This window comes from Ranitomeya variabilis, chromosome 6, assembly GCF_051348905.1.
Source record: "Ranitomeya variabilis isolate aRanVar5 chromosome 6, aRanVar5.hap1, whole genome shotgun sequence".
Classification (NCBI taxonomy): Eukaryota; Metazoa; Chordata; class Amphibia; order Anura; family Dendrobatidae; genus Ranitomeya; species Ranitomeya variabilis.
In genome coordinates this window covers 416376363-416388847 of record NC_135237.1, presented here as the reverse complement: position 1 = coordinate 416388847, position 12485 = coordinate 416376363, and the positions used below count along the sequence as shown (strand labels likewise).

Genomic DNA, 12485 nt, shown 5'->3' with positions numbered 1-12485 from the left:
ACAGCACAAAATAGTGAGCAGTACACTACTAGGTAGGATACAATACCATAATAAATTTTTGTTTGTTTGTTTTTCAGGAAAACACTCAGTGTATGGTTGTCACAGGGATATCTTTTTTGGTTGGACCTCAAGAGGACAAAGAGTTATGTTTTGCGTGGAGAAGTCTTTCAGCTTATTTGAGACTGAAACTTGTTGCTGGACCACCATCCCAAATTGGAGTAGTAGATTGGAATGAGGTTAGCTACTTACCGTAGTTTGATTTTGGAAACATTTATTAGTTTCCCATGTCGAACAGCTGAACAATGTTTTATAGTTCTTCACCTTATTATTTTGAAATTGTCTTAAGTTCTTACTGCAGGTTGATAACTTTTCTACCGTCTTCTGTGATTTCTAACATTACTTAACACATTAGTCTGTTACAGTAGCTTCTGGGAAAAAGGTTCAAACACCTCTAATTATCCAGCTCTATGATGAGTGGGGAAATCCATCTCCAGAACCAAATGTGAAGATCACTGTGATTAAGGACAATGTTCTAAAGGTATCAAATCTATATTAGATTTGAATAGTTTACTGGACATGTGTATAAAATCTGCTTTTAAAATTATTATAGTCTCTCCCTCTCTCTGTGAATGTGTGTGTGTCGATATATATGTTTGAAAAAACATCAAGAAGGAAAAGCCATGGATATATGGAAATCACTAGATTGGTGGACATGTTAATGAGTTGCAAATTATGAAAAAATGCAGACAGAATATCTCAATTTATTCGGTATTGAGTATGAGCACCACACGCAGACATCCCTGCACTAATATGCCTTGGCTGCTATCATTGACCTTATTAATGATTGTCTGAGGAATGTTCTGCCTCGCTGAATGCCCTTGAGGACACAATTCGTCAAGATCCACTGCTGGCAGCTCTTTAAAATTGCCAACCAATGGCGACTCAGATGTGCTAGTTGACAAACTCGCAGAAACTGCAAGCACATTTAAACCATGTAAACAGCTCACAGTAGCACGAGCAACATCTGGTGTTGTTGCGTTAAAGTACAGCTTTTTGGACTCGTTTCACTTTCTTTTGTGAAGGACTTTTCATGGCATTGCCCTCATGGTCTACAGACCAAACACCAGCTATAATTGCATCCAAGACAAAAGCGGTACTCATTGCCGACTTGTTCTGCATCATGATAGCCTTTGAGTGCTGTGACGTGAGGTCAATGAAACATTTTAAGTTGGACGTCTGGCTTGTAGTCCAATGTCATTCAAACACATTCTGATGTTTTGTGTAGACTTTGCTTGATGCCTTAGACTTGGTATGTGACATCTAATTTCACTTGCAGTATGGAATGGATCACAACGCACCATTCATAGAATCTACAGAGGCCATTATGAAGGGACTTCACTGCAGTCCTTTTCCTGAGTTTATGGTATGGGTTGGCATAAAGTAAACTAACCTGATTTCTATAGTCTTTATTCCAGGTATACCAACAACTCAGTGTTACATTGATTTATTTGTGGAACCAATTGTATGGCCATTTCTCCAAAGTGTCCCACAAGTCATTTTTCAAAATGACAGGCTGTATATTACTCATGCTACAGTGAGCGACCTGTGTGGCCTAAACATGCTACCATGGCCTGCAACCTTTATAGACTTGTCCATTTAACACATCTTAGATGTTATTGGTCAATTGCAAAGGGAGCTGTCAGGAGAGTGGCTTCAGAACAACTCTGTGACCATTCTTGACTGGCCCAGCCAGAGTCCTGACCTAAACCCAATTGATCATCTCTGGATAGACCTGAAAATGGCTGTCCACCAACGCTCACCTTCCAACCTGACGGAACTGGAGAGGATCTACAAGGAAGAATGGCAGAGGATCCCCAAATCCAGGTGTGAAAAACTTGTTCCGTCATTCCCACGAAGACTCATGGCTGTACTAGCTCAAAAGTGGTGTTCTCCTCAATACTAAGCAAAGGGTCTGAATACTTATGAGCTTGTGATATTTCAGTTTTTCTTTGGTAATAAATTTTCAAAAATTACTACGTTTGGGTTTTTTTTCAGTCAAGATGGGATGCAGAGTGTACATTAATGAGAAAAAATGAACTTTTTTGAATTTACCAAATGGCTGCATTGAGACAGAGTGAAAAATTTAAAGGGATTTGAATACTTTCTGTAGCAACTGTATACACACACACAGCTCTGCTATATACACACTTTAATTTGCTACATGCATATGTGTACACACAGCTTTGCTAATATGCTCCCACTCATCTCAGTTACATCAACACACTTATGCGGCACACACGAACACTATTTAAATTTTTTCCCCCCAAGGGATCTGGTTGATCACATGACCTAAAAAGGTCCTTTCCCTAGCTAGGATCTGCTGCATCTGTGCAGTTTTAGAGATGTGCAGGTCATAGCTTTCACTCCTGCTCTGCACCAATCATATAGACCCGTGTTGTACAGGAGGAGAGAGAGCAGTACTCTCATTGTTCGTGAAGGATGCTGCTTCTACATTCTTCTTGATTATAGAAAGCTGCCTACAAACTATTAACAAACACACACTTTGTAGGGGAGATTTTCTTCTTGAAAATTCCATTTACAGTCTAAAAAATGCAGTAATGCCATCTTCACAGGGTGTGCAAATGTGTAGGGCATACCCTCTAAAGTTAAGTTTGGTTGGGGTTTCTTTTGTCTTGTTACAATTAATTGATGTAATATGTTATTTTATGTAACCTATTTTTAAAAATATTTTATAGATGAGTCCTTTTCTTCAGCATCCCAAAACTGATGCTAATGGTCAAGTGAATATGGGACTGTTTACTTTCACTGCGCCTAGGTAAGTGACTTTTCTGTAACTGTAAATTAAAATTGAACTGTAATTCATAAAAAATATTCACAATAAAGATTGGTTAGTGTGAGGCTGACCCTTATTAAAACGGGTAAGTTTGTTTGGATTCTTTTGCAAAGAGACATGTATCAGTTTGTTGCTAGTAGTAAAAATGTTTTTTTTTCGTTCTAGGGGAGTTTATTCTTTGCAATGTAAAGCTGTGAATAACAAGAATATTCTGGATAGTTCTCCAATAAAGATTAAAGTTGTACCAGATCCTGATAAACCAGCTATTGTTTCTGTAAAATTTGATAAGGGTGTAGATTTAACTGCTGGAGGTATTTTTCCTGGTAAGTATATCTGCTCTTTATATTTTGTCTCATAAAATACATTGTAAAAAGAGTAGAACGAATAAATTAATAATCAACCGAAAACAGGATCTTGTACAGTAGTAACGATAATGTAGTAAAGAATCACTTAATATCTGCAATAGTTTAGCGGTATATATATCACACCTATCGCACCCTTAGACCCAGCAATGAATGATCCATGTGCTACTCTTGTACAGTAGATAAATATTCCTTTGATTTATTTTCTATTTTAATGGAGGTAAGATTATTTATATTTTTTGGAAAATATCTCTGAAAACTTTAGGAAATACTGTAGATTTGTAATCCACATCAGATTATGTTCGCTGCAGAAAATGGACAGATTTCACGAATACAAAGGGACATAAAATCTGCATCAGAAGCTAAGTATATTGTGGCTTTGCTAATGATTTCTCTGTAGCTATTCAGTTCTGTGTAAATATACCCCTTATTGGTAATCACAGTATTTGTCAAATCTGACAAATTCATGTGTTAAGTGTAAAACTACCTCGGCTGCATCAATATCTTATACTATTATAGCTGTCACGATCCATGTTTGGATCTGTGGCAGATCTGGTTTCCCTCTGATTTAAACCTTTTTTTCCTTTCTGGTCATCGGGGGTTAATGCAGTCAGACAGAGTTTTGTTACTTTGTAGTTTGTGCATTCACCTTTTGGTATCGTGTTCCCCTCACTCACATATTGTTTATTCCTGTTTATTTGCTTTGTGGTGCTGTTTACACTGTTCACCTCCTGGGGTGGGGTGTGGGGGTTTAGTTCAGGGTTTAAAAGGAGACAGGGACAGGTCGGTGACTTGGGCCTCCCTACCTTCAAGGGTATCCCCAAGTTAAGGAAAGACAGGGCTCCCCCTAGCCTGAGGGGCAGTTCAGGGGCCCAGATTCCTCATTACCTGTTTTCCTATTTCTGCTCCGTGACACTAGCTCTTTGTACCAGTAAACTTATAATTTGTACTATAAAACAATCATGATGTACATGTAGGCTATGTGCACTGCATGATATAGCACAGGAGGAGCTGAGCAGATATTTTTATTATTTTTATTTATTTTTTAACCTTAAATCCTTAGATGATGAGTCCAGTGGGCAGTCTGACAGAGTGACTGACAGCCTTCCTTGTATTACTGTTTAGAAATTAGATTGATGTTTATCACTAAGTAGGACCGCCTACTGAACTAATTGAAAGCAGGGATCTTAAGAAATAAACTAAATGTTGTACTAATGTTATCTCAAAAGACTATATATCAATCTTCTCACCTCCTTCTGCCCCAAAGCGTGATGCTTGTATATCATTCAGCACGTATAACGTGACCGGTTACCTTTAAGCATTTTTGTCTTACTTTTTCTTGTAGGTGGTTTGATTGCTATAATTGCCATACAAATACCTGGACTATAGCAGTGTACCAGTGCTGAGAAATAAATGTTTGAAGCAAATTGCTAATTAACCTTGAAGGGCATCAGTGCTTAGTGTATCATTCCTCTTTACTACTTCCTGCTCAGCACCCTCTTCCTTTCCTTTTTAACAGCTCATTGACGCAGCCCAAAAGCTCATCTATAGACTAGGGTCAGCACTATATTCTTGAACATCAATATCAGGCTTGATGGGCCCAGTTCAGTAGAGTAGGGCAGACCTGTTAGTCGAGAGGAAGGGAGCCAATGCAATCAGAGTGCACTTACACTCCCCCAAATGCATTTTTAAGGTAAATTTTCCCTGGCTGGTCAAACAGGAACTGACCGGATATTGAAGCCTCGTAGATATGTATAAAGCCAACAGTTCGGGTCAAAAGATGCACGGTCCCTCCAGGGATTGCTGTCCATAAAAAGACCGTGAAATTCAAACTTGTAAATCCTGACTAATTTTGCATTTTTCTTTGAACGCTCTTTTCAGCGCTGGGACATCTGTTTTCCATGATACAGGTATCATTTTTATGAGTTGTACAGCAATTTAACTGGTATCGTTTATAAAATCGTTCTGACAAATACCCTTTAACAACTTTACCCCCCGAGGGTGTTTTGCATGTTAATGTCCGGGCCAATTTTTACAATTCTGACCACTGTCCCTTTGAGGTAATAACTGTAGAAAGCTTCAGTGGATCCTGGTGATTCTGAGATTGTTTTCTCTTGAAATATTGTACTTCATGATGATAGTGGTAACATTTCTTTGATATGACTTGCGTTTATTTGTAAAAAAAAAAATGGAAATTTGGCAAAATTTTTGAAAATATCACAATTTTCCAAATTTGAATTTTCATGCTCTTAAATCACAGAGATACGTTACACAAAATACTTAATAAGTAACATTTCCCATATGTCTACTTTACATCAGCACAATTTTGGAACCAATTTATTTTTATTTTTTAATGGAGTTATAAGGGTTAAAAGTTGAACAGCGATTTCTCATTTTTACAACACCATTTTTATTTTTGGAACCACATCACATTTTAAGTCACTCTGAAGGGTGTGACACTTTTCTAAAAGCTGCACCCCTCAAGGTGCTCAAAACCACATTCAAGAAGTTGATTAAGCCTTCAGGTGCTTCACAGGAATTTTTGGAATGTTTGAAAAAATAAACCTTTTTTTTTCACACACAAATTATTCAGATCCATTTTTTTTTTATTTACCAAGGGTAACAGGAGAAATTAAACCTCAAAAGATGTTGTGCAATTTGTCCTGAGTACGCTGATACCCCATATGTTGGGGTAAACCACTGTTTGGGCGCATGGCCGAGCTTGGAAGGGAAGGAGCGCCTTTTGACTTTTTCAGCGCAAAATTGGCTGGAATTGAGATCGGACGCCATGTTGCCTTTGGAAAGCCACTGATGTGTCTAAACAGTGGAAACCCCCCAGAAGTGGCACCATTTTGGAAACTAGACCCCCCCAAGGAACTTATCTACAGTAGATGTGTGGTGAGCACTTTGAACCCCAAAGTGCTTCACAGAAGTTTATAACGTAGAGCCGTGAAGATTAAAATAAACATATTTTTTACACAAAAATAATCGTTTCGCCCCCAATTTTTTATTTTACCAAGGGTATGAGGAGAAATTGGACCCTAAGGCTATGTGCACACGTTCAGGATTTTTTGCGTTTTTTTTTGCGTTTTTTCGCTATAAAAAAGTGAAAAAACACTACAGGTGATTGGTGCGAGCAGGGGAGAATGATGAGAATTATATTTAAGTAATAAGAGACAGCAGGCAGCGGCTGATGGGACTGTTACTCCCATCAGCCTACCCCTGCTGCTGCTAATAACCGTGACAGCAGGAGCGGCTGATGGGGGTATTCATCAGCCGCCGCCTGCGCTATAAATAAATACATATATGAAAAAAACAACTTGGGTTCCCCTGTATTTTCTATAACGAGCCAGGCAAAACTCAAGGGGGCTGCAACCCTCAGCTGTCATCTTCAGCAAGGTTGGTTATCAAGAATAGAGGGGTCCTCACCCTGTTTTTTTTGTATTTAAATAAATAATTTAAAAAATGGCATGGGGTCCCCTTCAATTATGACAACCAGCCTTGCTAAAGCTCACAGCTGGTAAGGGGCCATGGATATTGACTCCCCCAGCCTAAAAATAGCAGCCCATAAAAGGCACATCTATTAGATGCGCCAATTCTGGCGCTTTGCCTGGCTCTTCCCACTTGCCCCGTAGCGGTGGCAAGTGGAGTTCATATTTGTGGGGTTGATGTCACCTTTGTATTGTCAGGTGACATCAAGCCCATGGCTTAGTAACGGAGAGGCGTCCATAAGACACCAATCCATTACTAATCCTGTAGTTGTATGGTAAATAAAGACACAGCCAGAATAAAGTCTTTTATTAGAAATAAAACACAGTTTTACTTTTTGATTTAAAAATAGCAAAGCGTTATACTTACAAAACACCTATTCCACTGAAGCCCTCGTTCTCCTGTAATAAAACAAACAAAAAAACAACAATATACTATACCAGTCTGTTATTCTGTCCCACGCCGTAATTCCAGTCCAGACGAGATCACCATTCAAAGGTTGATTCCACCTGTGTTCAGGCCTGACCCAGCAAGGAGCACGGCTAAAAGTGAGAAAAAGTCCTCATGTCGGGTTGGATAAGTCTCCTCTGCTGTTTCCTTTTTGGTCTGCTGAACTTTAAGTCATCTCTGTGGAGCTCCTGGAAGCATGGGACTCAAAGACCACTCCGGAAGATCTATCAATGGGAGTTCAAAAGTTCCCAGAAAATTGGTCAGATCACCGATCCGTCTAAAAGAAGTTGTTTTGCCTCCTTTAAAGGCTGTTAGGTTACTTTCACACTAGCGTCGTTTGCAATGCGTCGTTTAGGAGAAAAAACGCATCCTGCAAAGTTGTCTGCAGGATGTGTTTTTTTCCCCCATAGACTTATATTACCGACGCATTGCGACGTATCGCCACATGTCGCAACCGTCGTGCGATGGTTGCGTCGTGTTTCCGTAGACCGTCGGCACAAAAAAGTTACATGTAACTTTTTTTGCGCGTCGTGTCTGCCATTTTCGACAGCATATGCGCGGCGAAACTCCGCCCCCTCCTCCCCGGATCTTACAATGGGGCAGCGGAAGCGTCGTAAGGCTATGTGCACACGTAGGAAGGGTCCTCTGCGGGTTCTCCCGCAGCAGATTTGAAAAATCTTCAGGGCAAAACCGCTGCAGTTATCCCTGCAGATTTATCGCGGTTTGTCTTGCGGTTTCCACTGCGGGTTTTATTGATGCTGCATATGCAGCAATATGCAGCATCAATAGTAATGTTAAAAATAATTAAAAAATGGTTATACTCACCCTCTGACGTCCCGATCTCCTCGGCGCTGCACGCGGCGGTCCGGTTCCAAAGATGCTGTGCGAGAAGGACCTTCGTGACGTCACGGTCATGTGACCGCGACGTCATCGCAGGCCCTGCTCGCATAGCAACCCTGCGACCGGACGGCCGCGTGCAGCGCTGAGAGGTGAGTATATCATTATTTTTTTATTTTTATTCTTTTTTTTAACACAAGTATGGTTCCCAGGGCCTGGAAGAGAGTCTCCTCTCCTCCACCCCGGGTACCATCCACACATGATCCGCTTACTTCCCGCATCGTGGGCATAGCCCCATGCGGGAAGTAAGCGCATCAATGCTTTCCTATGTGCACTCCTTGCTGCATGCCGTCCCAAGGTAATACCATGGAAGACAGCGATCAGCAGCTCCAGCCGCCGCCACAGCAGCAGCGCCATCATCAACGACCGATGCCGGACGCACAGAAGAAACGAATTTCTGCTGGCACCCGGAGTTCTCGGTCTGGTAGCCATTCCACGCAACATAGCAAGAACTCCAGCGTGCTGAACCAGCTACCATCTACGGATCTCACACTTCAAGATCCTACCCCTCCTCCAGAACCGGTACCTGTGGCTGCGTCAGATTGGTGAGTGATCTTCGTGAAAGCTCATTTTTTGTAATTGGGGTCCCTCTTCTCCGTTTATCCTAGGCAAGGAAGAGAACGGCAAAAACAAAACACAGAACCTGCCCCTTATGCGAAAAAGATTTGCCGCAATCTTGGGATAAGAAGTTATGTGACTCCTGTATAGGTCGAGTCCTCTGTGAGGAGACCCCAAACTTTGCCTCTGAGTTACGGTCCGTAATTAAATCAGAGGTGGAATCCGTGTTTAAAACCCTTAAAGGAGAAAAGAAAGTCAGTAGGGAAGAATCTATTCCTTATAGGAATTCTGATTCTTCCGGCTCTGAGAATGTAAACTCAGATACACAGGACTCCTCCTTCTCTTCTTCAGATAATGAGAGTGGAGGTCGTCATTGTTTTCCCCTAGATGAGGTTGACAGCCTTGTAAAGGCGGTGAGGTCAACAATAGGGGTGTTGTGAACTCCGTTCTCGGACTCCCTCCTGTGGTCATGAATGGTACTTCGGTGAGTTCTGTCCTTGAACTCCCTCTAGTGGCTTTGAGTGGAACTGCTGGTCCTTGAGGTTGGCTTTCTCAGCTGCCCTCGTTTATTGCTAGGCTGGCTTCTCTATTTAACTCCACAGATCGTTACTTCATGCCAGCTGTCAATGTCTCAGTATTGGTTCAGATCTCTCTTGCACTTCTCAGATGACCTGTCTTCTCCAGCAGAAGCTAAGTTCCTGCTAGTTTATTTGCTGTTATTGTTTCCTGAATATATTTCTTGTACTGCTAATTCTAGTCCAACTTGCTATCATGATATTTCCTTGCTAGCTGGAAGCTCTGGGGGTGCAGAGTTGCACCTCGACACCGTGAGTCGGTGTGGAGGTCTTTTTGCATACTCTGCATGGTTTTGTAGTTTTTTGTGCTGACCGCATAGTTCCCTTTTCTATCCTCTGACTATTTAGTGAAGACTGGCCTCCTTTGCTAAAACCTGTTTCATTCCTGTGTTTGTGACTTAACTCTAAACTCACCGTCAATATATGTGGGGGCTGCCTTTTCCTTTGGGGAATTTCTCTGAGGCAAGGTAAGGCTTCTATTTCTATCTTTAGGGGTAGTTAGCTCTTAGGCTGTGAAGAGGCGTCTAGGCAGAGTTAGGTACGCTCCACGGCTATTTCTAGTGTGTGTGATAGGAGTAGGGTTTTCGGTCAGCAGAGTTCCCACTTCCCCAGAGCTTGTCCCGATTTCTAGTTTAACCATCAGGTCATTCCGGGTGCACCTAACCACCAGGTCCATAACAGTACAGCTGGCCACAAAGTGTTAATGCATCTCAAAAGAGGGATAAGAGAAGTTCTGAACCCATTTTTTTTTCTTTGCAGTGTGTTTTGTCTCTCTTTTCCCCTTAACCTCTGGGTGGTTCAGGACTCAGGTGTAGATATGGATATTCAAGGTCTGTCCTCTTGTGTGGATCAACTCGCTGCAAGGGTACAAAGCATTCAAGATTATGTAGTTCAGAATCCGATGTTAGAGCCTAGAATTCCAATTCCTGATTTGTTTTCTGGGGATAGATCTAAGTTTCTGAATTTCAAAAATAATTGTAGACTCTTTCTTGCTTTGAGACCCCGTTCCTCTGGTGACCCCATTCAGCAAGTAAAAATTATTATTTCTTTGTTACGTGGTGACCCTCAAGACTGGGCATTCTCCCTTGCGCCAGGAGATCCTGCATTGCTTAATGTAGATACGTTTTTTCTGGCGCTTGGATTGCTCTATGACGAACCGAATTCAGTGGATCAGGCAGAGAAAATCTTGCTGGCTTTGTGTCAGGGTCAGGATGAAGCGGAGGTATATTGCCAGAAGTTTAGAAAATGGTCTGTGCTTACTCATTGGAATGAGTGTGCCCTGGCAGCAATTTTTAGAAAGGGTCTTTCTGAAGCCCTTAAGGATGTTATGGTGGGGTTCCCTACGCCTGCTGGTTTGAATAAATCAATGTCCTTGGCCATTCAAATTGATCGGCGTTTGCGTGAGCGCAAAGTTGTGCACCATTTGGCGGTGTCCTCTGAGCAGAGGCCTGAGCTTATGCAATGTGATAGGACTTTGACCAGAACTGAACGACAAGAACACAGACGTCAGAATGGGCTGTTTTTACTGTGGTGACTCCACTCATGCTATCTCTGATTGTCCTAAGCGCACTAAGCGGTTTGCTAGGTCTGTCACCATTGGTACTGTACAGCCTAAGTTTCTTTTGTCTGTTACTCTGATTTGCTCTTTGTCGTCCTACTCTGTCATGGCATTTGTGGATTCGGGTGCTGCCCTGAATTTGATGGACTTGGAGTTTGCCAGGCGCTGCGGTTTTTCCTTGGAGCCTTTGCAGTATCCTATTCCATTAAGGGGAATTGATGCTACGCCTTTGGCCAAGAATAAACCTCAGTACTGGACTCAGCTGACCATGTGCATGGCTCCTGCACATCAGGAAGATATTCGCTTTTTGGTGTTGCATAATTTGCATGATGTGGTCGTGTTGGGTTTGCCATGGCTACAGGTTCATAATCCAGTATTGGATTGGAAATCAATGTCTGTGTCTAGTTGGGGTTGTCAAGGGGTACATGGAGATGTTCTGTTGATGTCAATTTCTTCTTCTACTCCTTCTGAAGTCCCTGAGTTCTTGTTGGATTACCGGGATGTATTTGATGAACCCAAATCCAGTACTCTACCTCCTCATAGGGATTGTGATTGTGCTATTAATTTGATTCCTGGTAGTAAGTTTCCTAAGGGCCGACTTTTCAATTTATCTGTACCAGAACACGCCGCTATGCGGAGTTATATAAAGGAGTCCTTGGAGAAAGGACATATTCACCCGTCTTCGTCACCGTTGGGAGCAGGGTTCTTTTTTGTGGCCAAGAAGGATGGTTCTCTGAGACCCTGTATAGATTACCGCCTTCTCAATAAAATCACGGTCAAATTTCAGTACCCTTTGCCTCTGCTGTCAGATTTGTTTGCTCGGATTAAGGGGGCTAGTTGGTTCACCAAGATAGATTTTCGAGGGGCGTATAATCTAGTGCGTATTAAACAGGGCGATGAATGGAAAACAGCATTTAATACGCCCGAGGGCCATTTTGAGTACCTGGTGATGCCTTTTGGGCTTTCTAATGCTCCATCTGTGTTTCAGTCCTTTATGCATGACATCTTCCGAAAGTATCTGGATAGATTCATGATTGTATATTTGGATGATATTTTGGTCTTTTCGGATGATTGGGAGTCTCATGTTAAGCAGGTCAGAATGGTATTCCAGGTCCTTCGTGCTAATTCCTTGTTTGTGAAGGGGTCTAAATGTCTCTTCAGAGTTCAGAAGGTTTCCTTTTTGGGCTTCATTTTTTCCCCTTCTACTATCGAGATGGATCCTGTTAAAGTTCAGGCCATTTATGATTGGACTCAACCTACATCTGTGAAGAGCCTTCAGAAATTCCTGGGCTTTGCTAATTTTTACCGTCGCTTCATCGCTAATTTTTCTAGTGTGGTTAAGCCTTTGACTGATTTGACAAAGAAAGGTGCTGATGTGGTGAATTGGTCCTCTGCGGCCGTTGAGGCTTTTCAGGAGTTGAAGCGTCGCTTTTCTTCGGCCCCTGTGTTGCGTCAGCCAGATGTTTCGCTCCCTTTTTAGGTCGAGGTTGATGCTTCTGAGATTGGAGCAGGGGCTGTTTTGTCTCAAAGAAGTTCGGATGGCTCTGTGATGAAGCCATGTGCTTTCTTTTCTAGAAAGTTTTCGCCTGCTGAGCGTAATTATGATGTTGGCAATCGGGAGTTGCTGGCTATGAAGTGGGCATTCGAGGAGTGGCGACATTGGCTTGAGGGAGCCAAGCACCGCGTGGTGGTCTTGACGGATCACAAGAATCTGACTTATCTCGAGTCTGCCAAGCGGTTGA

The 12485-nt window shown here is 42.1% G+C and overlaps 1 protein-coding gene across 1 annotated transcript in view; it reads left to right on the top strand.

The window, feature by feature from the left end:
- Positions 1–12485, top strand: part of SMCHD1 (structural maintenance of chromosomes flexible hinge domain containing 1) — a 584899-nt gene that overhangs the window by 390506 nt on the left and 181908 nt on the right. The window contains exons 29-32 of the mRNA XM_077270310.1: positions 78–236; positions 413–538; positions 2757–2836; positions 3020–3177. Of these exons, the coding sequence (XP_077126425.1) occupies positions 78–236; positions 413–538; positions 2757–2836; positions 3020–3177 (523 nt within the window). The remainder of the gene's footprint in view (positions 1–77; positions 237–412; positions 539–2756; positions 2837–3019; positions 3178–12485) is intronic.